Source organism: Indicator indicator, chromosome 1, assembly GCF_027791375.1.
Source record: "Indicator indicator isolate 239-I01 chromosome 1, UM_Iind_1.1, whole genome shotgun sequence".
Classification (NCBI taxonomy): Eukaryota; Metazoa; Chordata; class Aves; order Piciformes; family Indicatoridae; genus Indicator; species Indicator indicator.
Window position 1 is genome coordinate 46,556,609 of NC_072010.1, and position 24,439 is coordinate 46,581,047.

Below are 24,439 nucleotides of genomic sequence, written 5' to 3' on the forward strand. Positions count from 1 at the left end.
TTATTTATAGCACATTAGAGTGTTTGGGCTATAAAATAAAGTATGTTTGAACATGATCACTTGCAACTTTTCTTTAAATGACGTAGTTAACATATTGGCTAGAATATTTTAATGCTGAGTGTTTAGAACATTTATAAATGCTTTTGAAAAATTAACCTTTTAGGTAAAGCAATAGGACCAAAGACTTCCAAGATAACAGAAAGGTTATTTTTCTGTAATTACTATAATGCATATTATGTGTTTTTAGTAATCTCTTAAAATAAGCCAAAATAAAGCACTGGTCCAAGGACATCGAAGAAATGTTATCTTCACAGTTCCACAAAGAAAGCGGTGAAAACTTGTGCTTAGAGGTAAGATAAAATGACCAGTGCACAAAATCTCATCCTAAATGATCATGGCATGTCCAGGAACTCAGAGTTACAGCATGAATAAACATTGGAAAAGCAGTAAAAATTTGTTGTTCCATAATTGGCAGTGACAGTAAAATACAAAAAATAGTGTATCTGAAAGCCCCAGTATTTTGGATTTCTGATGAAAGACCAGGTCAGCATTCTAGGAGATTTTGTATCTTATCAACACACTAGATTAAATCATGGTAGGATTTTTTAAACTGCCGCATCAGAAGCTATTCCAGTAATACACAGATTAAAGTATTCCAATCAAATAATGTCTGCAACAAAAAACATTAAAAACTTATACCAAAGTAATTTAAAAATATTTTGCTAATGCTATTTAGTCAGAATGGAAATACAAATACTTTTACCACAAAAAAAAAAGGCTTTAGAGGAATGAATTAATACGTGTAGAAATTGTAGCCACTTCTCTTTATCCTTACCTCATCAGATCCTGGACTAAATTCATATCCAATTGCATAACATTTGAAACCATAAAAACAAGCCTTTTCATCTTTCACATAGTCTGATGCAGTCTCCAGAGAAAAAAGAGCTTCATTTCCTTACAGGAAGTAAAAGGACACAAAGTAATTTTTTTTTTTTTTGTAAAGAAGTAATATTTTTCCTTTTCTTGTATGTTTCTTCTATATAAGCATAAATCAAACCCAAGCTTTATATGTAACGTGAAGAAAAATTATGATTAACATGCATATCAACTGGATATAAACATAACGAACTGACGTACAGCCAATAGCTCATAATGAATTCTTGCCAACTTAGATGAAAACACCTTTTCGACTTTGTTTTTCCAAGATGATTTCCCAGAAAACAAAACAAAACAAAACCCCAAAACAAAAAAAAAAAAAAAAAAAAAAAAAAAAAAACAGCTTCTCATTATTTCAGTGATTCATATTGCTAGAAATTATATCAGTATCTATTACCTGGCAATACTAATACCATTGTAGGCCATCCTGAAGATCCAGAAAATTTTTTCAGTTCTACCCATGAATTTAGGTTTTCATGAACAGAGGCATGCTTTGGTCCAAATCCTAAACTCTGTGCAATTCTGACAGGAATTAATAAACGAAGAACATCCTCTGACTGAGCAGTGCCACACTGAGTGTCAAACTCTATTGTTATCCACCGGACACATTCAGGAAAAGTTACCTGAAACAAAACAATATCGTAATTAGGCACATTTGCGGCGGGGGGGGGGAGGGGCGGAGCTAGCTTTTCTTTCTTTCTTTTTTTTTTTTAAACATTAATTTCTTCATTTCCACTTGGTTTTAACTCTTTAGGCTATGAAAATGATTCTATTATGTAATTCTGTACAGTTGTTACCATACACTTTATATTAATATCAATCTCATTTATACTTTGAAATTCAGATATACTGGAAATGGTTCATACTTTACCAAATTATATTCATGTATTGAAACAGGTCCAGCTTAAGTATTTTCACTTAAACAATTTGTGATTGTTTTTGAGACCTCTGCACAGAATCATTAAACAGAACAACTACAGACTATTACAAACATTTAACATTCAAATAACTTTTAAAATGCAAACATTCAGTATCTGTTTCATGCAGTCCTAGAGAACTGCACAGTAGCCGAATCACACTTTTGAGTATGGCCTGCGGTAAAACAGCATAAAGCTACAGAAACTCTCATAAGCAGTAACAACTAAGCCTAAGACTTCAAATGAGCTTCATAAACTTTTATAACAGTAATAAGCATCACTGCATCAGGAATATCACAACCTCATTTTCTGCAGTGGATGTCTTCCCATCTTATAGGACAAACAAGTGGAATAGTATTTAACTTCCTCCAGCTCTTAATTCCAGGTTTACTGCTTCTGGATTTACAGTTGTAGAATCAATGCAACTGCAGAACTCACTATTTTAAAATCCAAAACACAGGCTTAACTCTCAGGCATGTAACATACACCTCAGCCCTTTACTAAGCTAGAAAAAAACCATCTTTTCTCCACTGACATTGAGGAAAAGCTACTTTTATTGCTGTAGTCATTAATGTAAGGCAAAATGAACACTGCTCAGAATGGTTTAACAGAGCGAAATCTTAAGAACATTCATAATCAGTTATAATTATGTATCAATGTTTTAATATATAGATGGTTTAAGTGAAAGCAAATAATGAAAAATTTAAATTGGCAGACCAGTAATAGCCAGCATAGGGATCCACACACTGTAATGCGTGTTAATGTGACTAGAATTGATCAAAGGTATTTTTACAAGCATTCTTTTAGCATTATAGAATCAGTCAGGGTTGGAAGGGACCACAAGGATCATCTAGCTCCAACCCCCCTGCCACAGGAAGGGACACCTCACACTACATCAGGTTGGCCAGAGCCTCATCCAGCCTGGCCTTAAACACCTCCAGGGATGGGGCCTCAACCACCTCCCTGGACAACCCATTCCAGGCTCTCACCACTCTCATGGTGAAGACCTTCTTCCTTATGTCCACCCTGAATGTCCCCACTTCCAGCTTTGTTCCATTCCCCCCAGTCCTGTCACTACCTGATATCCTAAAAAGTCCCTCCCCAGCTTTCTTGTAGGCCCCCTTCAGATACTGGAAGGCCACAATAAGGTAAGAAAGTCTGAGATACGATTAGATAATGTATACATGAAGACTTCCAACTCCTACAATCTGTACAACTACAGACTGTGCATGAGTCAAAAAATCCAGGACTGAGCAAATTTAGGGACTTCACAAAATCACAGAATGCCAGGTTGGAAGGGACCTCAAAGATAGTCTGGTCCAACCTTTCAAGGTGATAGTGTAGTTTAAATGAGATGGCCCAGCACCTTGTCAAGCTGAGTCTTCAAACTGATCAACACAGGGGAACCCTACTGCTCTTGGGAGATTACTCCAATGTCTAAATCATGGTGAAAATCTGGATTACAATTGGAATCTTTCCAGGAGTAACTTTTTCCCATTATCCCTTATCTTTCCCACATGACTCCTTGTCCCTTTATGGACTGGTATGTTGCAATAAAGTCTTCCCTAAGCCTTCTCTTCTTAAGGCTGAAGAAACTCAGTTCGCTCAGCCTTTCCTCATATGGCAGGTCTTCCAGTCCTCTGGTCATTCTTGTGCACTTCTCTGGACGTACAGCGGGGACTAAAACTGCTCACGGTATTCCAGGGCTTCATGCGATACCTGCATGAAGGGCTTAAAACTACACCGGACTCCACTGTAGGTTCCACTATACTTACTGGACAAACAGAGGTTTCTCTAGAAAGCAGTACAATAATAATAGGATCACAGAATGTTACGGGCTGAAAGGGACCTCAAGAGATCATCTAGTCCAACCCCCCTGCCAGAGCAGGATCACCTATACCAGACCACACAGGAACGCATCCAGGTGGGTCTTGAATATCTTCAGAGAGGGAGATTCTGCAACCCCCTTGGGCAGCCTGTTCCATCACTCTCAGTGAAAAAATTGTTCTTCATGTTTACATGGAACTTCCTATGCCTCAACTTCCACCCACTGCCCCTTGTCCTGTCATTGGGCATCACCAAGAAGAGCCTGGCTCCATCCTTTTGGCACTCACCCTTCACATAATTATAAACATTAATGAGGCCACCCCCTAGTCTCCTCTTCTCCAAGCTGAAGAGGCCCAGCTCCCTCAGTCTCTCCTCATAAGGAAGATGTTCCACTCCCTTAATCATTTTTGTGGCTCTGTGCTGGACTCTTTCAAGAAGTTCCCTGTCCTTGAACTGAGGGGCCCAGAACTGGACACAATATTCCAGATGTGGCCTCACCAGGGCAGAGTAGAGAGGGAAGAGAACCTCTCTCCACCTACTGACCACACCCCTTCTAATACAACCCAGGATACCATTGGCCTTCTTGGCCACAAGAGCACATTGCTGGCTCATGGTCAACCTCCCATCCACTAGGGCCTTTTCTCCTTCCCTGCTCTCCAGCTGGTCAGTCCCCAACCTGTACTGATACATGGGGTTGTTCTTTCCTAGGTGCAAGACTCTACACTTGCCCTTGCTGAACTTCATTCAATTTCTCCCTGCCCAGCTCTCCAGCCTCTCCAAGTCCTGTTGAATGGACTGACAACCTTCTGCTGTGTCAGCCACTTCATCCAGCTTGGTGTCATCAGCAAACCTGCTGACAGTACTCTCTGTTCCCTCATCCAGGTTATTGACGAATACATTGAACAGTACTGGTCCCAGTACTGACCCCTGAGGGACTCCACTAGTCGCAGGCCTCCAACTAGACTCCATCCCATTGACCACAACTCTATGACTTCTTCCCTTCAACCAGTTCTCATCCCACCTCACTACCTGACCATCCAGACCACACTACCTCAGCTTAGCTGCAAGGATGCTGTGGGAGACAGTGTCCAATGCTTTACTGAAATCAAGATAAACCACATCCACTGCTCTACCATCATCTATCCCTGGTTATGTCTTCATAAAAGGTTATCAGGTTGGTCAGACATGACTTCCCCTTGGTAAAACCATGATGACTTTTCCTAACGTCCTTGATATGCCTAAGGACAGGATAAGTTGCTCTATTACCTTTCCAGGGATGGAGGTGAGGTTGACTGGTCTATAGTTACCCGGGTCCTCCTTCTTACCCTTTTTGAAGACTGAAGTGGTATTTGCCTTCCTCCAGTCCCTAGGCACCTCTCCTGTCTATCATGACTTACCAAAGATGATGAAGAGTGGTTGGCAATGGTATCTGCCAGCTCCCTCAGCATCCTTAGGTGCATCCCATCAGGACCCATGGATTTATGGATGTCCAGATGACTTAACTGTTTTCTAACCCAGTCCTCATCATTTAAGGAAAATTTCTCATTTGTCCTGCCTTTCTCTGGGGCCTCAAGGGCTGCAGGCTCCCAAGGACAGCCTCCAGCAATATAGATGGAGACAAAGGCAGCATTTAGCAGCTCTGCCTTCTCTGTGTCCTCTGTCACCAAGGAAACACTATGAGTTACCATCTGTGGCAACAATTTTTGGTACAGCAAAACCTGACAAAACTCATGTGGCAAAAGCTTTCAAGAAGTGACACGTGCACTTGGAAACGGCACTTACCTTATAGTGTGTAACACAGGCAGGTTTGTAGGGATGCTCACTTTCTACAACAGCATAGTGATTGGAGGTAGTACAAGCTGAAAGCCCTTGCTCGGGTTGGTTTCCTGTGGTACTGTCTGTTGACTGATTTGGGTTAAAAGCTGGAGGGGCATATTTCTGATTCAGAACTGCCACAGAAGGAAGTAACTGTTGTACTAGGCCAAAGACCTCAACAGCAACCTGTAACATAAGACCACGCACATTGAAGTATTGCTTATGACTATGTGAAAACAATACTCACAAACTTACCTTTTATTCAATGGGTGCTCTGGATATTCTCAGAATATTACTACTACCATTCATTCAGTTATATTTAATTCTACATCTACACAATCCTGACAGAAAAAGCATCGCTACATGAATCTCAAATACTTCTCTTGGAGACTTGCCGAAGATGAAAGAAAAACATATCTGTACACAACTGTAAGGTACCTTCAGCTAAAGCACCTAGTAAAAAGCTGTAATAGTAACACACAATAAGCACAAGCTGACAGAAAGCAAATACCATACTGAAGTCACAGTCCAGTTACGCTTTGTTTAGTACCAACACTGTTTTTCTTCAAATACTCATGTGGCAGTTTTAGGCTGTACCTTTAAAATTTTCCACAGGTCTTGAACAGAAAGTGGTAGAATGTAAATAAATCACTATTGGGTGTAAAATGGAAAATAATGATAAATTCTAAACAATTCACTGGACAGATAACAGTATCACAGTATATCAGAGATTAGAAGGGACCTCAAGAGATCATCAGGTCCAATCCCCCTGCCAAAGCACAAGCTAGTAATGAACACAATCTTTTTCTCTTTTCGCTCCTTTGCCTCTGGCTGATGCTTCTCCTGGCTTTGCTTTTGTTGACCTTGACTGCATTGCTTTTGTTGTGACTGGAATTAACAACAACTTCTCTGCTCTTGTCCCTTTTTGTGTTCAGGATGTTAAGGAAAGGGGTGTTCAAAGGAGAGGAACACTCCTAAAGCAAAGCACTTGGTTCATTACAGTAAAAAGGTAATTAAAATTTCAACTATTTCTGATTAAGTGAATCTGCTCTATTTTGAGTGCCCAATCTTCTTTTCTTGCCCCTTTAAAGAGAGTCAGAAAAGAACTTACACTTAAAGAAAAAGCAATAGAAGACAATAGTGTCTACTAGCTAATGATTAATGACATTCGTAAATCTAGTAACAGACTTCAAGAGTGTTCCAGACCAGACACATGGAAGAGCACTATGCCACTGAAAAGTAAGGTTGCTTTCATATGGCTGATATCTTCCTATTTCTAGAATTGATAGAAATAATCTTAATTCAATGAGCAGCTACCATTGCTTTGTATGTTTACTCTAAATACAGAACTCACATATTATAAAAAAAAAAAAAAAGCATTTCATCCTACCAAACTCAAATCGATGAGCTGTAAATGCAGATCCTTCTAACTACTTGTTTTTTCCTGCTGTTAAAGCCTGCCATTTTTTTCATAATATCTTCAATTTAAGTTTAAAAAAAAAAAGTAATTTTAAAAACATTAGATGTTTTTAAACTTCTTGACTCTTGAAGAACTCACGAGTCATGTGGTCAAACATAAATCACTAATTCATAAAATATTAATAAATCAAGACGTTGAGATTTCCAGAGTAAACATTTTCCTTGTTCATCATTAAATTTCTCCAGTAATTTCTGTCAAAGAGCATACCTTGGGTATAGCTGCCGCTACTGGTCCTATGTATGCTATTATGAGGGGAAGCAGCATTGAAAACAGACTGGAAGAGCTGAGTAGTTCTGGAATGTCTTCAGCTGAACAAAGAATTACCAACAGAAGTAGTATTAATAAATATACCATGGTTCAAAATGCATCTTATTTTTCTGGTTTGCTTCTTATGGGTTAAGCTTCTAGTTTCCACAGCAGTTTTTACCTCAAATTACTTTCGTCATCTGTGCATTGTTAAACTCTAAACCTTCAAAGTTCACTTCAGATAAATGAGCCATTAAATACAGTTCTCTGTTAAAAAAATTTCCCCCTCCAATTGGAGACTAATTTTATTGCCATTTGCCATTTTGTTAAGCTGTGTTCTTTATTTCTGTGGTATAAAAAATAGCACAAGCAGCTTCCATCAGCCCTCCCAATCAATTTCTATGACATCATGTAATATTACGGATGTTTTGACTAGAATGGTTGAAGACCCTAATGTCTACATCCTTCAAAAATGGACACTTAAGTGCTTATGAATGCATTACACTCACCAGTCTTCCTGATTACCACCACTGTGCAAAACATGCAAAAAAAAATTTGGATTTGACCTATCATTGCCTCTCTTCAGGAAATGAAGAATCTTAGAAGCTTTAAATAAGTTAATTGCTAAATTGATGAACAAATTTATATGAGCTATATGCCTATATCTCAAGTGCAACTCAATGACTTAGTTACAGTTTGTTACCTACAGAAATAAAAGGGTACAAAAATATTTTTTGTAAAGCAAAAGAGAACTATCAGAGTTTTTGTATCATTGATATTCTACTATTAATTCTTGTTATCAAAAGATTCTGAAATGCAAATTTTGAAAGTCAACATTCAAAAGTCTTACCATCTACAGCAAGAGCTCTGTGCAACAGATCTTTGGCTGCTCGTACAACAGCACTCACAACAGAAAGAGCCCTGCTACAATTTTTATCTTCCTCGTTAGCTTTGTTCAAAAGCTGGGATTGCAGATCTCCATCATACTCACTCCTGAAATAGTGGATTAAATTAAAGTAAGTTCACAAAATACAAAATTGTATTAAAAAAACATGACTAACTGATTTTTAACACAGAATAACTAAATTTATCATAAAACAACAAAGGAAACAACAAATAACCCCACATGCAGGGTATTCTGGAGGCAATGCCTCAGTGTTAGCCCTTTCTAATAATTTCTTTTCTATTTGGCAGAAAATATGAAAAGTATATTCTGAAATGTTTCTTTTGATTAGATGCTTTTCAAATCATGTGAATTGCTATGCTTTTTCAAGGGTACCTACCCTTCTCCATGAATTAAACCAACCAGCTTTATGTAAAGATTTTTTTTTTGTGTCAGTATGTCCTAGAACTGTAGTTTTGATGCAAGCCTCAGGCCTTTTTAATTGGCATTTATTAGTGACTGAGAGTGGGTGCAATTCCAGCTGGTTACTTTACCCAGAAATCCTTCCAAAGCATTACTGCCCTTATCAGAAGTACATTAACACACTTCTTTTGATGTGGCCTTTCTCAGCATTTGCATAAGCGGCAATTCTACTTGTATTTGAGCATACATCAAACACACTCCAGAGATACTTATTTCTGTTACTTCTCAAGACCAAGCATTGCATAGCATCACTACTATGGCTTTATTCACTTCTCTTGGATCATACAACACACAAACCTGTAATAAAGAATCTGTGGAATCTGTCCTCGTGTTTGGTTTGTGCCATTACTGCTCAGACTACATGTACTGAATGTAAATGTTACACCATCTGGACACTGAACTGTGGTCATTCCTCCATCTCCATTGGCAGTCCGGCTTCCATAATTCCTCAAGCGAACTGCATATTTCACATTTTCCTTAAATAAGAAAGTCAAAAATAGTACATAATATAAAACAATTCATAAATTAGGCTTCAGGGTATTATGAACTCTTACTTGACATTGATACTGAAGTCTGAAAAGTCCTTCAAAGCACAAATGAATTAACTGAAAAGGATCCAGCATTTAACAGAAGCCAAACCTGTTCTGAACTCCCAAACTACGGACTATAACTTAAGTAAAATATTACTGCTAATTACTAAGAGTGACCAGGTATCCAAGAAAACTAGCTATGAAATTGCACACTGAAGTTGAACATTCAAGAACACTCAAATTACTAAACCATTACAATCCCTCTTATTCTATTACAACAACTAAGATTTTTTTTTTTTCTTCTGCTGCCAGAATTTGAACTTTTCAGTTACAGGATGGAACTGCAACTCCATAAAGCAAAAATGTCAACAACAACATATAAATGTGTCCACATAAAAATCCAAACAATTTACATCGAACATTGTAACTCTTGCAACCTGAAAAAGTTAAATGAAACCTACAGATGGGCACTTCTTTTCCTTACCTTCAGTGGAACAACCTTGTCAATTCTGATTTCAGCTATGTCACTGGGAGAATCATCTGTGGTGTAAGTTCCTTTAACCAACTCTAAAGACGTCCATCTATGAGAATGAGTTGAATCTCCAGTATGATCACTCTGATTCAAATAAGCAAAGTCACTTTTAATACATTTTTAATGTAAATGCTTGACACTTTCACAGACCATGCATTACAAATAAAATCAAGATGAAAAACCTGTTGAGAGTCAACAATAAAGCCTTTCTGCTAAAAAAAGAAATTACTGAGCAGAGAAGCTAATTTTCCATAGCAACTTACACTTGCACTTTGGAAGATAATTAAACCATTGGCTAAAGCGAACAGCTAGATATGAAAAAAATAGTTTTTTCTCCATTACAAGAATACACAGCACAGTTTTATGCTTCTTATAAGGGACTACTTCAACAACACTTATAACATCTGTAGCTACAGCCTGACCATGTTGGCAGGTTACCCTTTTCTTCCATTTTTGGTGTAAAACGCTTTATTTCACTGTTGCCCTTGGAGTTTGAAGAGAGAACTAGCACTAATTTACATTTAGCTCCAGGAAGTGAAAAAGCCAATTACAATTTATTACAAATAATATTTGAAGTAACTTTTCAAGACCGTAAGCCAAGATACGACCCTACTGGATATGGTATATAGTTAGAAATACAACAAGAATCACAACCATGAGCAAACCAAATAAACTTTACTAGTAGTGTACTGCTTTACTGATAAGCCCACACTGTATGAAAATATTACAATACTACTTTGTAAAACATTATGAAAAAAAGAGGTTATTTTTGTTCAAGTTGTTCGCTCAAATGCAGTACTTACATCATCAACTAGTACTTCCAACTCATACTCATGAATTCCTCCTCCTCCATAAACAGAAAATCCTACTACAACGACACCAGGTTTGTCAACAGAGAAGCATATTGCATCAGGAGATCCGTTCCCCGTATTCCAGCTTCTTCCCTGACTTGTTTTAGTGAATCGGTTTGGAGTGGATTTGACAGAATGGAGAGAGTTCAGTCCATCAACCTGTAGAAAGTTAAATACAAGGACCAGGAAAAAAAAAAATAAAAATCAACTGTTCGAAGTGGGACAACTTTAAAAAAAAAGTGAAGGTAAGCGACTTAAATGACTGGATTTTCAATCAGGGAAACTTCAAATATCAACTGATGAAACACAGAATACAATATTATTAGGCCTTCTATTCAATACAGACCAAAAAGAAAAAAAATTAGAAAATAATAGTTAATTATTAATTAGGAATCCAAATTCCTTGGATTTCCCCCTTCCCAACTATTTAAGTATTTATTTTCTATAATGAGTAAGCATGAAATACAGCTTAACGTCTTCATTAAAAGTTCAGTATTTCTGCCCTAGGAAAGGTAAAGATGAAGAAAGGACATACTATAATGTAATAGTAGAAGCATCTTTAATCAAGATGTTATCGAACGCCTGGTCCTATCTGAAAAAAGCTATCTGACAGTACAGAGTGACATCTCTTTAACAAAATTATGTAAATTTTCATCATTTAATGACACCATAGTCTAATGAAATGGAACTTCTGTGTGATAATGAATCTCTGCATTTCAAGAAGGTGAACTCAATTTTGAACACAAAGCAAATAAACTGGAAAAAGTCTAATGATGTAGACAAATACAATACTCATACAGTATTGACTACATAAAGTAAGATATGTGAGGAGCACCTTTCGCACAAAGGAGGAAATCAATGCAGAAACAAAGCACAAACTAACCAATAATCAGAAGCTGACAAGCTTCAAACACGACAAGGCACTGAAGAGACCACGATACTCAGGTATGTGGCACTGCCTCCAGTAAGCAATGGGCAAATACATTTTGTGACTGTATGCGCAGAGACATGCATACAAAAAACAGAAGCACTCCAATTGCTTTTTGGTAAATTTTGCAGTATTCTGCAACCATAATGAAGCAGATAATTATCAACAGTAGTCCCCTGACACAGTGAATACATGCTTTTAAATCTATGTGAAGTACCTACTGAGAACTCAAGCACGTGTCAGAGATCTGCATACCTACATAGCCTGATTCCTACACATGAAAGATTCCTAGTAATGATTTTTTTAGAACCTTTACCTCAGATCCTAATGCTGATGCTGTAAGCTCACTCACAATACTAGCAAGCAACCCACAGGTGTTAGAAACCAGATGTGAAGAGAAGAGTTCATTTTCTCGTCTAAGGCTGTTCCGTACTGGTAAAACAACAATGACCAACATCTTCTCCAGCACCTCCCGAAAGCTTGTCAGCCCTGAAACATTTTCTTCACTCTGCATTATGAAGAGAAAAATGAAAAGTGACACACTGATTTTCGCATATTATAAGCATCACACAATTGAAAAATCCATGACTTCTTAAAAATAAGAAATGTCTCAAGGGCAAAAAAAAGGAATTAAAAAAATTCTCAAAGCTAAGTATTGTATTCCTGTTAAATTACTGATTGATATTCTTAAATTTCCAGTGTAAGGTGGCATTGAAATATATATGTCCTCCTCAGGAGATGTTTTTTTCTTGTAGTCCTCATTGCTGTATTATCTGTAAGAATACATCAGAATGCAACAGATCTATAGCTACCTATGATCACTGTCTTCCCCACTGTCTAAAAGGGAAGGTAAAAGATTTTCGTTTTGATGTTAGCAAAAAGAATCTTCTATGCAAAAAGGTAAAATAAAATCAGTGGTGAGATGATCATAGAAACAGTTGTCTTTACTGAAGGAAGATTATAAAGCAAATCTAAACTTAGGCATCTAAGACAGGTGTCTTCTACCTAGCAGTGATATCCACTGCTTTTCAAAAAAGTTACCATACTGAAACTAATTCCCTATGAAGAGAAACAAAACTGGCTCCACTTATGAGAAAAGAGAAGTATGTCCTTCTCACCATTTTGTCTACCAAAAATATCCAAGTAGTGAACAGAGAGAGAAAACAATCAGGTTAAGCAAACCTGCAGAGATACCTGCACAGAACTCTGTCTTTAGCAGTTAAGAGGCAGCTGTACCCAACAGAGAAACACTATCCTTGCATTGAATAACTTTAGGTGATTTTTTCCCCTTCATTAATTTGTGCAGGTGCTCGCTAAGAATGTGAAAATATCTAGCATAGTAATAGTCCACAAGAATATGTTCTACAGTAAAACTGTGCATTTTACGAAGAATAGCAAGCTTTTGAGCTTACCTGTTGCTAAAGTCTCATTGCTTAAAATGTTTGGTATTGGAAGACCGAACCGTTATCCTTTATTTACCTTTAAGGCCATCAGTCATAATTTTTAAGACCTTACCCCTCTTGTCTTCTGAAGCGAAGAATACTATTCAGTATTCCCATAATTCAGCCCAGAAGGCCGATTACATCCTGGGCTGCATCAAACGATGCGTTACCAGATGATCCAGAGAGGTGATTCTGCCACCTCACTCTGCTCTGGTGACCTCATCTGGAGTACTGTGTCCAGGTCTGGAGCCCTCAATATAGGAAGAACATGGACCTGATGGAGAGGCTCCAGAAGAGGGGATAGGAGCACTTCTGCTACGAGGACAGGTTGAGGGAACTGGGATTGTTCAGCCTGGAAAAGGAGGTTCCAGGGAGACCTAATAGCAGCCTTCCAGTACCTGAAGGGGGCCTACAAGAGGTATGGGGAGAGTCTGTTTGTAAGGGCCTGCAGTGACAGGACAAGGGGCAATAGCATTCAGCTGGAGAAGAACAAATTTAGATTGGATGTTAGGGAACAAGTTCTTTACTGTGATGGTGGTGGAACACTGGAACGGGTTACCCAGGGAGGTGGTTGAGGCCCCTTCTCTGGAGATATTCAAGGTGAGGCTTGACAAAGCCCTGGGCAAGCTGGTCTAGTTGGGGGTGTCCCTGCTGGCTGCAGGGAAGTTGGACTAGATGACCTTTGGAGGTCTCTTCTGGCCCAGATCATTCTATGAATTCAGTAACATCATTCATTAGTTCCATATCTTTGAACATTACCTTTACCCTTTTCATTCCCGTAAATCTGTTCTGCAATAATACAACTGCAAAAATACAACATTCAAGAACCCTTGATTAAGAAATTGTTCAATAACCTTTGATAGAACTGTATGGAGTGGGCTTCCCCTGTCTACCTGCTTGTTGACTCCTTTAAAAACTCCAGTTTAAGCCAAGACTTTTCTTATTACCAAAGCTGCATTGACCCTTCCACAAAACACTGAATGTATCTACATGCTCATGCTTGCAATCACATGAAAAAGCTGGAAGACTGTTGCAGAAAACACTACGCAACAGAAGACAACAGCAGAGCATATTTCTGCCAACCTAATATTCTTTGTACAGCTAAAACTTCATCTTACAAAACTGAAAAGCTGAATGGTGAGATTTTTAGAACGTATTCTAACCTGACTAAGTTTTTCCATGTGTGCAACCAAAAGAGGAAAGCGATGGGCCAGAGCAGAGTCATTCTCAGTGCTGACTTGTTTAACCATTGATCGCAGCAACGCCTCTCCATCATAAGCAATCGGGAAGATAGAGGTCAGCTTTACTGAAGTATGGCAGAGGGCAGACATAACAGCAGCAAGAAGTCGGCTGCTGGAGGTTTTGAAGTTTGCTTCCTGAATGTCCTAAAAAATATGAAAAGAAATTAATAGAATGGGATTGTTCCATTCGAAGTAAATGATGAAGCAGTTCTTCTGGAAAAGAACTCTCCAGATTTCTACTAAGTATAAAAATAACTTGGAGAAAGACTTTCATATACTGTTAGCTTTCTTGTGAATTTTACATTATGTTCTCTCATGAGCTTCAAAATTGGAGTAATTAAAATTTGTTCATTGACATGTTTTAAAACAACAAATCCATTTAAAATTACTTTTGATATTATGGTACCCTTTGAAGACAAAGCACTTATGATAACGAAACACTTTAATTAGAATAATATATTAACAAACTGCTTCTTCCTTGAATTTTTACATACTAAATGAATTTTCATGCGAAGAAACAATTTGTTTACAGCTCAGACTAATCAATACAAGCAATTAACTACACTATTTAGAAGAATATTATTGACCATTGGCAGCTTCTCATGTACTTTGCTGGATCAGAGTACTGTTGTCCACGTAACAAGAAATTACTCAAGTATTAGTGAGTAATAAGCAACATGCAGAAAGAGTAATCACATATAAGCTGTGCTGAGTCATCAGGACCATTAATTTTTTCACTCTCCAAGACAGAAGTTCCAAGGATGTGGACATGAGTTACAAAAAACCACAAAGACAAAAAAGCAAACAAATCCAAACAAATCAAGACAAACCCAAATTATTAAGAAAACCCAAACCATGGCAGAATTCAAGTTTCAAACCAGGATAAACACAAAAAAGGAATAAAGATTTTAGCTACAGCTTGGCTTCTCCTTGAGCGAAAGGGCAAGCTAAGTGGCAATATCTACTTGCTTCATTTCAATGTACCTGGTCCAAACAATTCAGCAAGTCACAAAGACATGCCCACTGGAGAGATGGAGTTGGATAAAACGAATGAAAGCAAGCTGTGAATGTATTATGGCATTCCTGAAGAACAGCTTCTAAAAGACTGAGAGGCTGACTGAGGTATCCTTGTGGATCATTGTCCAACTTCACCATGCAGTGATCAACTCCTTCAGACAAAATTTTTCTCAGCAAGGTCCTAGTTTTTCCAATGCAATCTGCTAGTTTGCTGGTTTCTTCTACAACCGCCTTAGCTGTAGCTACAAGGTTAAACAAAGAGGAGTATTACATGTACAATAAATGGAATACCTTCAAATAAAAATGCACATTTTACATGCAAACAAAACAATTAGAATGTAGCAGCACTGATGAATTGATATTCATAGAACTGAAGGCTATCAAACTACATCAAAGAAATCTGAACATCAAACACTTCCAGTTTTCCAGTCTTTCATAATACATGCTGCATTTTAATATGAATATTGTTAAATTACAGGTATGAAGAAGAGATACTGTGCTCACCACTAAAGCAGCTACTGTATACAGAAACAGAAAGATACAAGTAGTCCAAAGAAGTAGTCCAAAGAACTGAACTGTTGAGTGGAACAAGGAAGTAACTCTAAAATACACACAAGTCAGTGTAAACAGTGCTGGATGTGAGGTTATGCAGATCATTGAAAATGTCCAATTGCAGACAGCAAGTCTCTTAATTGCTCCAATAAAACCATCTGTATAAGCAATTTCATTTTACAGCATGTCCTACGTGAAAAATTAGATCTAAAGTTTAATATTCTGTAAATTACTATTTGTTGATAAATATGAAACAAGTGAGCTAAAAGCAATACCTGATATCGGATATATTTCACAGGTGTAGACTCTCAGCAACCTCAGGCAGCAAGTGCCCACAAAACGCAACCTTTCTAAATCCAAAAGAGTAGCAGTGTATTGGAATCCCTTAAGCCCACGAAGCTCTTCAACTCCCAGCACGAGTGTTGTCCAGCTCCAGTGAAGAATGCTCAACAAAGATTCAAAACATTCCTGTTTCAAGGTATGAAGAATACAGAAGACAAATTTTATGTTAAAAACAAAGTCAACTTCCCACATCAGTGTAAGATGAAAAGCAAATAGCATCTATATCCATGTTTACTATGAAACCATATTTGTCTATACACATATACCACACAACATACAAATCCTGTTTGCTTGAGAAGAAAAAAAGGAACACTGAGAATGTAGGGAACACTGTAATATCATGCTAAAAGCTGTTTATAAGTTGTAATATTTTGTGTGTGGAAGTGTCTCAGTTATTTAAGAACTAATAATTGTTTGAACTCACCTGCAAATTTTAGTTGCTTCATCTAGATATGAATAGTGTAATACAGAGTACAATCTCATCGTAACAGTAAAATCTTATTAGAACTGTCCTTGTTTTTAAACTATTCTGATCTGCAGCATCATGGAAACTATATCATGTTTACAGTACTTGGAAATTCAACAGAAGCATGTGATAGTCCACAAGAAATTTGAGGATTTAAAAACATCTGGTTGTCCAAAACTTTGTTTCTATTCTTATTAAATGTGGTTGATAGTTCTATATGGTTGCACCTCAGAAGGCAAACTAGAAGCATCTGACATTGAATACCTGCAAGGTGCAACAATCAAGCTCACTGTTTAAAGTTAGTTATAAAAATGCTAATGCTGTGGAAAGCCAAAACTCTTTTATCCCCAATTCATATCTATGGTGAGAGAACTAGCAGCAAGATAATGAAGAGGGAGAATACCATGTAAGGTATTAAGAGTCATGGGTGTTCACAGCTTAAAGCAAATATTTTTAATCAAGCATACATTGATTTCTAGAAGACATCTGAAGAGAAGATCATCCTGATCATGACAATACTGAAGAAATGGAGAGTATACAAATGAGAGAAACCAAGCTGGTTAAGGAAATTGTACTGCAAGTGTCCATATGGAGGCAGCAACTACAATGTAAGTTGAGAATACTGACAGTACATGCAATGCAGTGTCCTGGTTAAACCAATACATGCAGTACAACATATAAGCCAGGGCATAACCGAAAATAAAATAATCATTTCTCATAGCAGAAAAGGAAGAGACTATACTTAAAAACAAAAACCAAAGACTGAATTGGCATTATCCTATGTGATACTACTGCATTTCAACTCAATGAAACATTCCTCAAGATCTAACTTCCTTGCACATGAAGAAGAGCAGACTATCTTCTATTTAATTGCTGCAATTCACTGTGCTTATTAATACTGCTTAAGTGAAAGTTTAATTAAATGCTCTGTGATCCTCAATGTATATTGGAGCGCATCCACAAGGAAGATGAGTATCTCTCAGGTGTCTGCCTAATGACAGTCATTTAGAAGCCATGAAAGAGCCCATGTAGAAGAACTCCCTCAAACTCTAAAAGGCCTGCTAATATTAATTTTCTGGCAGAGAGTAAAGCTTATAATGCTGAATACAACCAGTAAGTATGAACTCAACCCCACTCTCCCCCCGAAACCCCCACAACTCAGTACCTCAACCTTGTACACAAAGACATTTCTAGGCTTTTACCCTCAAGCCAATACCAAGCCTACCTAACCTCTGCTTGATGGAAGTAGACAAAAAAAAAGTACCGGTTATTTCCACATGTATTTTTCAGTTTCCTGAGTATGAATGAACTTGTAGGAAATAAAAGATTCTTTTCTTGATAATACTTACTACTGAGACAGTTCTGGCGAAAGATCTCTTTAGAATGTGCACAGGTTCACTGGTCTGCTGCTTTCCTTTGGATGCACTGCCATCACTAGTTGGCAGCCTGGAAAAACAATACAAGAACTGACTTGACATCTGCATCATTTCATTTTAGTAGTTTTTACTGTTAGTGTTTTGCAAATGGAAGAAAAGTTTTGAGATAATTATCCATAAGAAAAAAAAGTTCCATTTCAGCATAACGTCCTCCAGTTCGTAATCATTCTAGTCCAGTAATCATACTTTGCATTCACTACTATTGGTAGAACTGTGACAATTGATAATAAAGTCAAGATTTAATTACACATGAAATTATTACACGCATTTACTGCATATCTTCAGATGACATTTTTAAATCTAGAAGTGTTATTTCTTAATATCAAACACTATGCAGAGATAAAAAAAAAAATAGAAGAAGCCTCTGTTAATGCAGCACCTTTCCTTTTGTGCCATTCATGGCTCTTCAGCAATATCCTTTCCTTCAGAGGCCCCAACACTTTTTTGTCTTTGGCTATGGCCATCTCTCCATAGATATTACCCAAACAATTAATAGGCTATGCCAAAACTTCATGCGCATCAGTCAAAATGAAACCTGCCTCTGGAAGGGTAAGGGTCTATGGGCACAAATCTTCCTGGCAGAAGCGAGCTGTTCTGTGAATGGCATATTTAGAAAGGACATATCAAAAGGACTGATATGAAGAAATTCCAAGTTTCAGAATCAGTGTAAGGGCAGGGGAGAATATATATACAGATAAGAATATAAAAAATAGTGTTTTTTCATAAATATGAAGAAATCTGAAAAATGCATTAGCAATACAGTGAATGAGTTCTTGCTTTTTAAAAAGGTTACCTAACACTTTTCATGGGACTAATAAAATTATTGTAACTTGTAAAACTTAGTTTGTTGGGTTTGGGATTTTTTTTGTTTGTATTCGTTCTGGGGTTTTGGTTTTGTTTGTGTGGGCTTGTACTGTGGTGTTTTTTTTGGTTGTTTTTTCTCTTGTTCTTCCTCCCTCGCACCCAGTTAAAATTAGCTAACACCACATCCCTCCTAAACTGAGGCCTACTGAAACAAATACTTATTACCTAGCAAAAAAAAAAAAAACAAGCAGCATGTTAGATGAAATCATGAGAATTTCTAGAAATAAATGAAAGTCTGCAAACATAATATACAACGAACAACTGCAAGAAATATTGCAAAGAAGTAACTGTTGGTATAATAAATTTATTACTTCCCAAAGAGACAAAGTTTTCCCTACAGGAATACAGATACTGGATTCCTTAGCTTAATACAATCATATTTTCATGAAACATTATGTGAAGAGGGCTTCTGTTTAAGAAATACATCAATAAATTGTTCTAAATAGAGATCAGAATATTACCTGTATAGTAACTGTGGGATCTGCCCTGCATTAACATCCGTACCATTATTTGATTTCTTGGAACTTTTAAACTGAAATACAACACTGAAAAAGAAACAATACATTCATTATTGAAGTAATATTAGATCCCCTCTTTTGTATTAAAAAAAAACCCAAACAGAAAAAACCATACCCATCATCTGTAGTAATGGAGGCCTGTCCATGTGATCCACAATCACTACTAGGTCCTGACACTCTTGCCCAGGCGACATACCACCAGCCAGCTTGTAGAAGTACTGGTTCATCAAACATCATTGCATACTTCTCTCTGTGACAAGTAATTTTGAGAAAGGCATATGTGAATTAGTTTTCAGATCAACAAATTAAACTCTGCTTAAAAAAGCTAATTGAAAATTAATGGAATTGAGTTATTAATCTCAATAACTTATGCTCAAAACACAGTGATACTTAGTTGAAAAATAGTGTACTAATTAAAATACAGTTTAGAAGGACCTAAGAATACCTGTCTAGCTTGATCTTGATTTTGAAACAGAGATCAAGTATCAACAGTAAAATGAGATTAAATTAACACGCACAAACTCAATTATATTTAAAACATAATACAGCAAGTAAAGTTTTAATTATAGAGTAGTTATTATATTCTTTAATTCAATTAAAAAAATTGTACATAAGAGTTTACACATAAATTCCTAGGAATGATATTAATATGTAAGAAAGTAAAACAGCACACATTTGGAGTATTTATCTGTAAGAATTAAACAAGGAAGATTTAGTCATGGATAATTTGAATGTTATTTCATAACAATGAATGAAAAAGCAGCTAAAACATAGCTAACTGCATCTATATGCTCAAAAATCTTTCAAGCAATAACTCCTTGTATTGAGCTGAAGTACAGCAACTGTTTTGGTTATGGTATCTTATTTTGCAATAAGCTTAATGATGAGTTGTTTAATGCAAATATGCATTTCTGCTTGAAAGCATCTTTTTGACAGAAGTATTCAAAAGAGCTACTGCAACATTATCTTGCCTTCTCATCACATGAGTATGGAATTTGCCTTTAATTTATACAAAAGCAAGCATGAGCTGATTTTTCCTTTTTGTACCATAATGGCTTAGTGAGGTATTTGGTGTTTAACTAATTTACCCAACACACTAAGTTTTACATCACTTGCAACAAATGTCTAATGATGTAATAATCTCTGTTGATATTTAAAGTGTTTTTTAAATGTGTATGAAGAAAGTAAAAGTAAATATCAAGAAGTAGGTAAGGAAAACATCTTACCTAGCAGCACAATCATATGCTAAGACATCTGTTTCAGCAAGAAGGTCTCCATCAGTTTCATGGTCTCCCCCATCTGGGCCCAATTCAAACAACTGGTGGAGTAAATAAAAAAGTAAAAACACCACTTAAGTGTCAGAAACCTCATAATCACACTTTTTCATGTCTGGCATTCTGGTGACTTTCTACTACTGTTCTTTTCCGTTCCCAAAAGTAATTGCTGATTACTGACAGGCAAATTCCCACATGGAAGCAAGGATTTTGTAGTACCAAAATAGTAACTGACACTCTCAAACCTATTCACAGATAAAGTGGAAAAAAACCCTAAATCTTACAGGCAAGTCAAATGTAGAGCATCTGAAAAGGCAAAGATTGAAATACACTCAATTTCAATGGACAGCATGGCTGTTTAGGAGAGCCAGTCAGTAGTATCATAAACAGCTCTGGTGACCCAGGAAGAAAGATGATGCCTTTCTCAAGTGAACTTCTGTTTCCTTTTGAAGTAATTTCTGCATTTTGGTAAGTTCAAAACAAGACCACAATACATGTCTGTAACTTCTCTTGCAAATATCTGTTTGATATGCAGTGGTAGGACTGGAAAAGCTTATTTTCGCTACAAATTAATCCCAGGCAAGAGAAACAAGACTATAGAAGAGTTTTCATGGGGTTACTGCCTTTAGTATTTAAACACTAGTCATGCTTTTTTGTTTGTTAAATTTCTTGGCTTTCCTTGATCATTTGTAATTCTTGGTCATTGTGTTAAACTGGAATAAAGTACAACTATTTATTTTGAATCTGCTCTCTTATGCAAAAGATACCACTAAGCACATGCCATTCATTTCCCCAAAACAAACCTCAATGCATATTTATCTGGAAACAGAAAAAGAAAATTCAATAGACCACTAAATGGCAAGTAATAACTGTAACATATTCTGAATACGTACATCTAATATAAATCTCAGACAGATATTGGATACTTCTTTTACAGTCTTTTGGGAAGTTTCTGAAATCCTTATTAAATGCAGGAACAGAAGTCACTCATCAGAAACCAGAGCTCTGTTATACTGTGTGTTTATGTGAGCTTCTTTTATCCAAAGCCAGGTTTGCTATGGCAATCAGCACGTTTATATTTTAAATCCAGCCCAAATCATCCTTGCATTTGGCACATAGTAGAGTTAAATATCTCTGGTGCCATTCAACTCAGTGGAAGAGTCCCATTTGAGAAGCTATCCAGACAGAAATTTAATAATGAAGTGGTAAGGACAGTGCTATGCAATGGTTCAGTTGGTACCAAAGAAATTCCAGCTATGAACAAACACTCTTTGTAGTTTTGAAAAGCAGTCCCTCATGTATCCTGACATGTGATTCTAACTTAAGCCCACAACATGAATTTTCTGCAAGTGGACCCCTGAGCTTTGTAAAAACAGTAAAAACAGAACTGTTTCACACTTAGTGAAGGTAAGAATGGGCCAATTCTTGACAATTAAGAACAATAGTTCTCAGATACCCACTTCTCCCACCTTACCTGCATAAAGCTCATTACTTTTCACTGCGAAGCTGCGCTCTAGTTCTATTACTGACACTTCTTATTAAATCACTCATTGATCAAGAAATAAAATTAACCATGGTGTTTCTGAAGTTCTGATTTTGGAAAATAATATTGCTTAAAAACAAACCCAAAAAACTTACCTTTATTTTTGCAGTGTATTCACCTCTACCTCCAAAAAGACCAAGACCACCTAGCAGAATATCTGTATCAGCACAGAAACGAATAGCTTCTACTGAGTGGGCTGAATAACCCCAGCCTCCTCCATGGCCTGAAGAAAACAACCCCAAACAAAACCACAGTTAATCTATCTTAGTCTTTTATTCCACAAGCCCGATCAGATTGTGCTATAAAATTTTACTGTGTACATACTTTCAAATCTGTTAACAACACTGTAGTCTTCTTTAGAATAAACTTTCATTACTGCTTGAGTCTCCTCTTCTGTATTTGCTACACCCATTTTTAAGTCCTGCATAGCAGCCAAAGTATCAAGACAACCTAGAAGAAAACAAAACCGAAAAACTCAAAATTTCTTCCTATTGACTGTACTCAGTGAAATGCAATTGACTACTTAAAAAGATCAAAGCAGCCCCACTGTTTTGTTCCTAAACCACAAATTAAGTTAATGAATATCATTATACTTTTGATTAGGTCAGGGGTCACTGCTGTAAAATCTCAAGGTTCACTACTGAAGATCGACTTAATTTATTATTAATTAATAACCAAGAAACGTGATTATCTCTACTTTGCAGCTTTTCCTATGGTAAATAAAGGCTGGCAGCATCTTTTTTATTTTTTTTCCCTTTTTACATTTCACATATTACCAAAAAGAACTGAAGTCATAATAACTGAATTATGGGTAAATATAAGAGCCTCCATAAAAGGCATTTTGTTTCATATACATGAGTACCTAGCATGCTTTACTCTGACTCAGACACAAAACAGTACTGTTCAAGTTAAGATTCATCACTTCTTTAACAGACAGCTCATAGGACAAGGAACTGATCATTCATCGCAAGCAAGCTAAAATAACTGCCAAAGTGGTGCTCCAATTGCACATGGCCAGTTTATGAACACAGTGGGATTATTTTTTGGCTTTTTAGACTAGTAAACGAAATCATATTACTCTTAGTGAACCATTATACAAAACTGTAAAGAGTAAATTCTGATTTTAGATATTGTGTTTCCATCAAATAAAACTGTCACGGTTTGAGCTGAATCTGCAGATTTAACCCAGCACAAAAACTAGCTTTTTTAAAAAAAAAAAAAAAAAAAAAATTCTTTTCCCCTCCCCTCTCTCTTTTGGAGACTCCAGGTCCATTTACCAGTAGTGACTTTACTCTTCAGATTGTCCAAAACCTATCACCTAGGAATGTCTTGTAATTTATTGTGCTGACGTCTAGTAGCAGGTTCCATCAGAACTATAAAATTGTTTAGCATCATTAGGATGGCAGAAGATAACTATTTTGGTTAAAACTAATGCATGAGCCAGATCGTGTTAACAGCAATGGTGAAAGATTAGAAAGTAAAATTTTAACTCAAAAAAAGTCAGAAAAGGTTAGACTACAAATCAATTATACATTAATATTTCTTTAATTAATCTAACCTTCTGACTCATCAACTACAAATGTATACCTAGAATGTGCAAAGCTGCATGAGATCTGGTGGTTAGAGCTTTGGAACCTGTTGGCAGAGCAAGTTCGGGACTCAAAATACTACACCGGGATTGCATGTCTGGAGCTGAGGGAAGTCTGGAATCGGCAACTACTGCGTTGTAGCTCCACAGCTCCCTAGCATTTTGTCGAAACCTAGAGCAAGACAAAACAGAGTAAAAAAAACACCTTTCATCTACTAAAAGATTACAAAAATCTAGCTGATAATTAAATTTAATGTATTTAACGTAAACTGTAGATCTGCTAGTACAAGCTGAAAATTATCATTACACCAAATACATACAGACTTTACTAGCTCAACACACTAGCAAGTGAAGAGGTCCAAAAACATTCTTACTGTATTTCAAGTCAAACAGTCATATTACAGGCTTACAAGTATCAGAAAACATTAGACACTTTTCAAAGCTAATTAGTATTAAAACGGTATAACCAATTAAGAAGCATGCAGTAAGATACAATACGGGACAGGATGAGCTCAAACATGAAAAAGATCCCACGTGAAGGTAAAAGGGTTACTTGCCTTCAAATAAGACTGAAAAATCCAACATATTTTGTTTGGGCTTTTTAAAAATTGATAAAATCACCTGATGAGTTTTTAAGAGATTATAGAAAAAGGCAGCATAAAGAAGGGAATACAAAGACTTTCTATACTACAGATAAACATGAAGAAGACAGTGAAAAAAAATGTTTT

General features: G+C 36.7%; 1 protein-coding gene across 1 annotated transcript in view; it reads right to left on the reverse strand.

Annotated features, from left to right (window-relative positions):
* The window catches only part of MYCBP2 (MYC binding protein 2), a 131,760-nt gene that overhangs the window by 78,312 nt on the left and 29,009 nt on the right, over positions 1–24,439 (reverse strand). The window contains exons 13-31 of the mRNA XM_054381668.1: positions 23,711–23,883; positions 22,448–22,573; positions 22,219–22,346; positions 20,533–20,624; positions 19,422–19,556; positions 19,250–19,333; positions 17,838–17,934; positions 15,956–16,148; positions 15,096–15,370; positions 14,034–14,255; positions 11,745–11,936; positions 10,453–10,659; positions 9,602–9,733; positions 8,885–9,063; positions 8,072–8,214; positions 7,183–7,283; positions 5,463–5,681; positions 1,334–1,559; positions 836–954 (exon numbers count right to left, since the gene is read on the reverse strand). Coding sequence (XP_054237643.1) covers positions 836–954; positions 1,334–1,559; positions 5,463–5,681; positions 7,183–7,283; positions 8,072–8,214; positions 8,885–9,063; positions 9,602–9,733; positions 10,453–10,659; positions 11,745–11,936; positions 14,034–14,255; positions 15,096–15,370; positions 15,956–16,148; positions 17,838–17,934; positions 19,250–19,333; positions 19,422–19,556; positions 20,533–20,624; positions 22,219–22,346; positions 22,448–22,573; positions 23,711–23,883 — 3,043 coding nt within the window. The remainder of the gene's footprint in view (positions 1–835; positions 955–1,333; positions 1,560–5,462; positions 5,682–7,182; positions 7,284–8,071; positions 8,215–8,884; positions 9,064–9,601; positions 9,734–10,452; positions 10,660–11,744; positions 11,937–14,033; positions 14,256–15,095; positions 15,371–15,955; positions 16,149–17,837; positions 17,935–19,249; positions 19,334–19,421; positions 19,557–20,532; positions 20,625–22,218; positions 22,347–22,447; positions 22,574–23,710; positions 23,884–24,439) is intronic.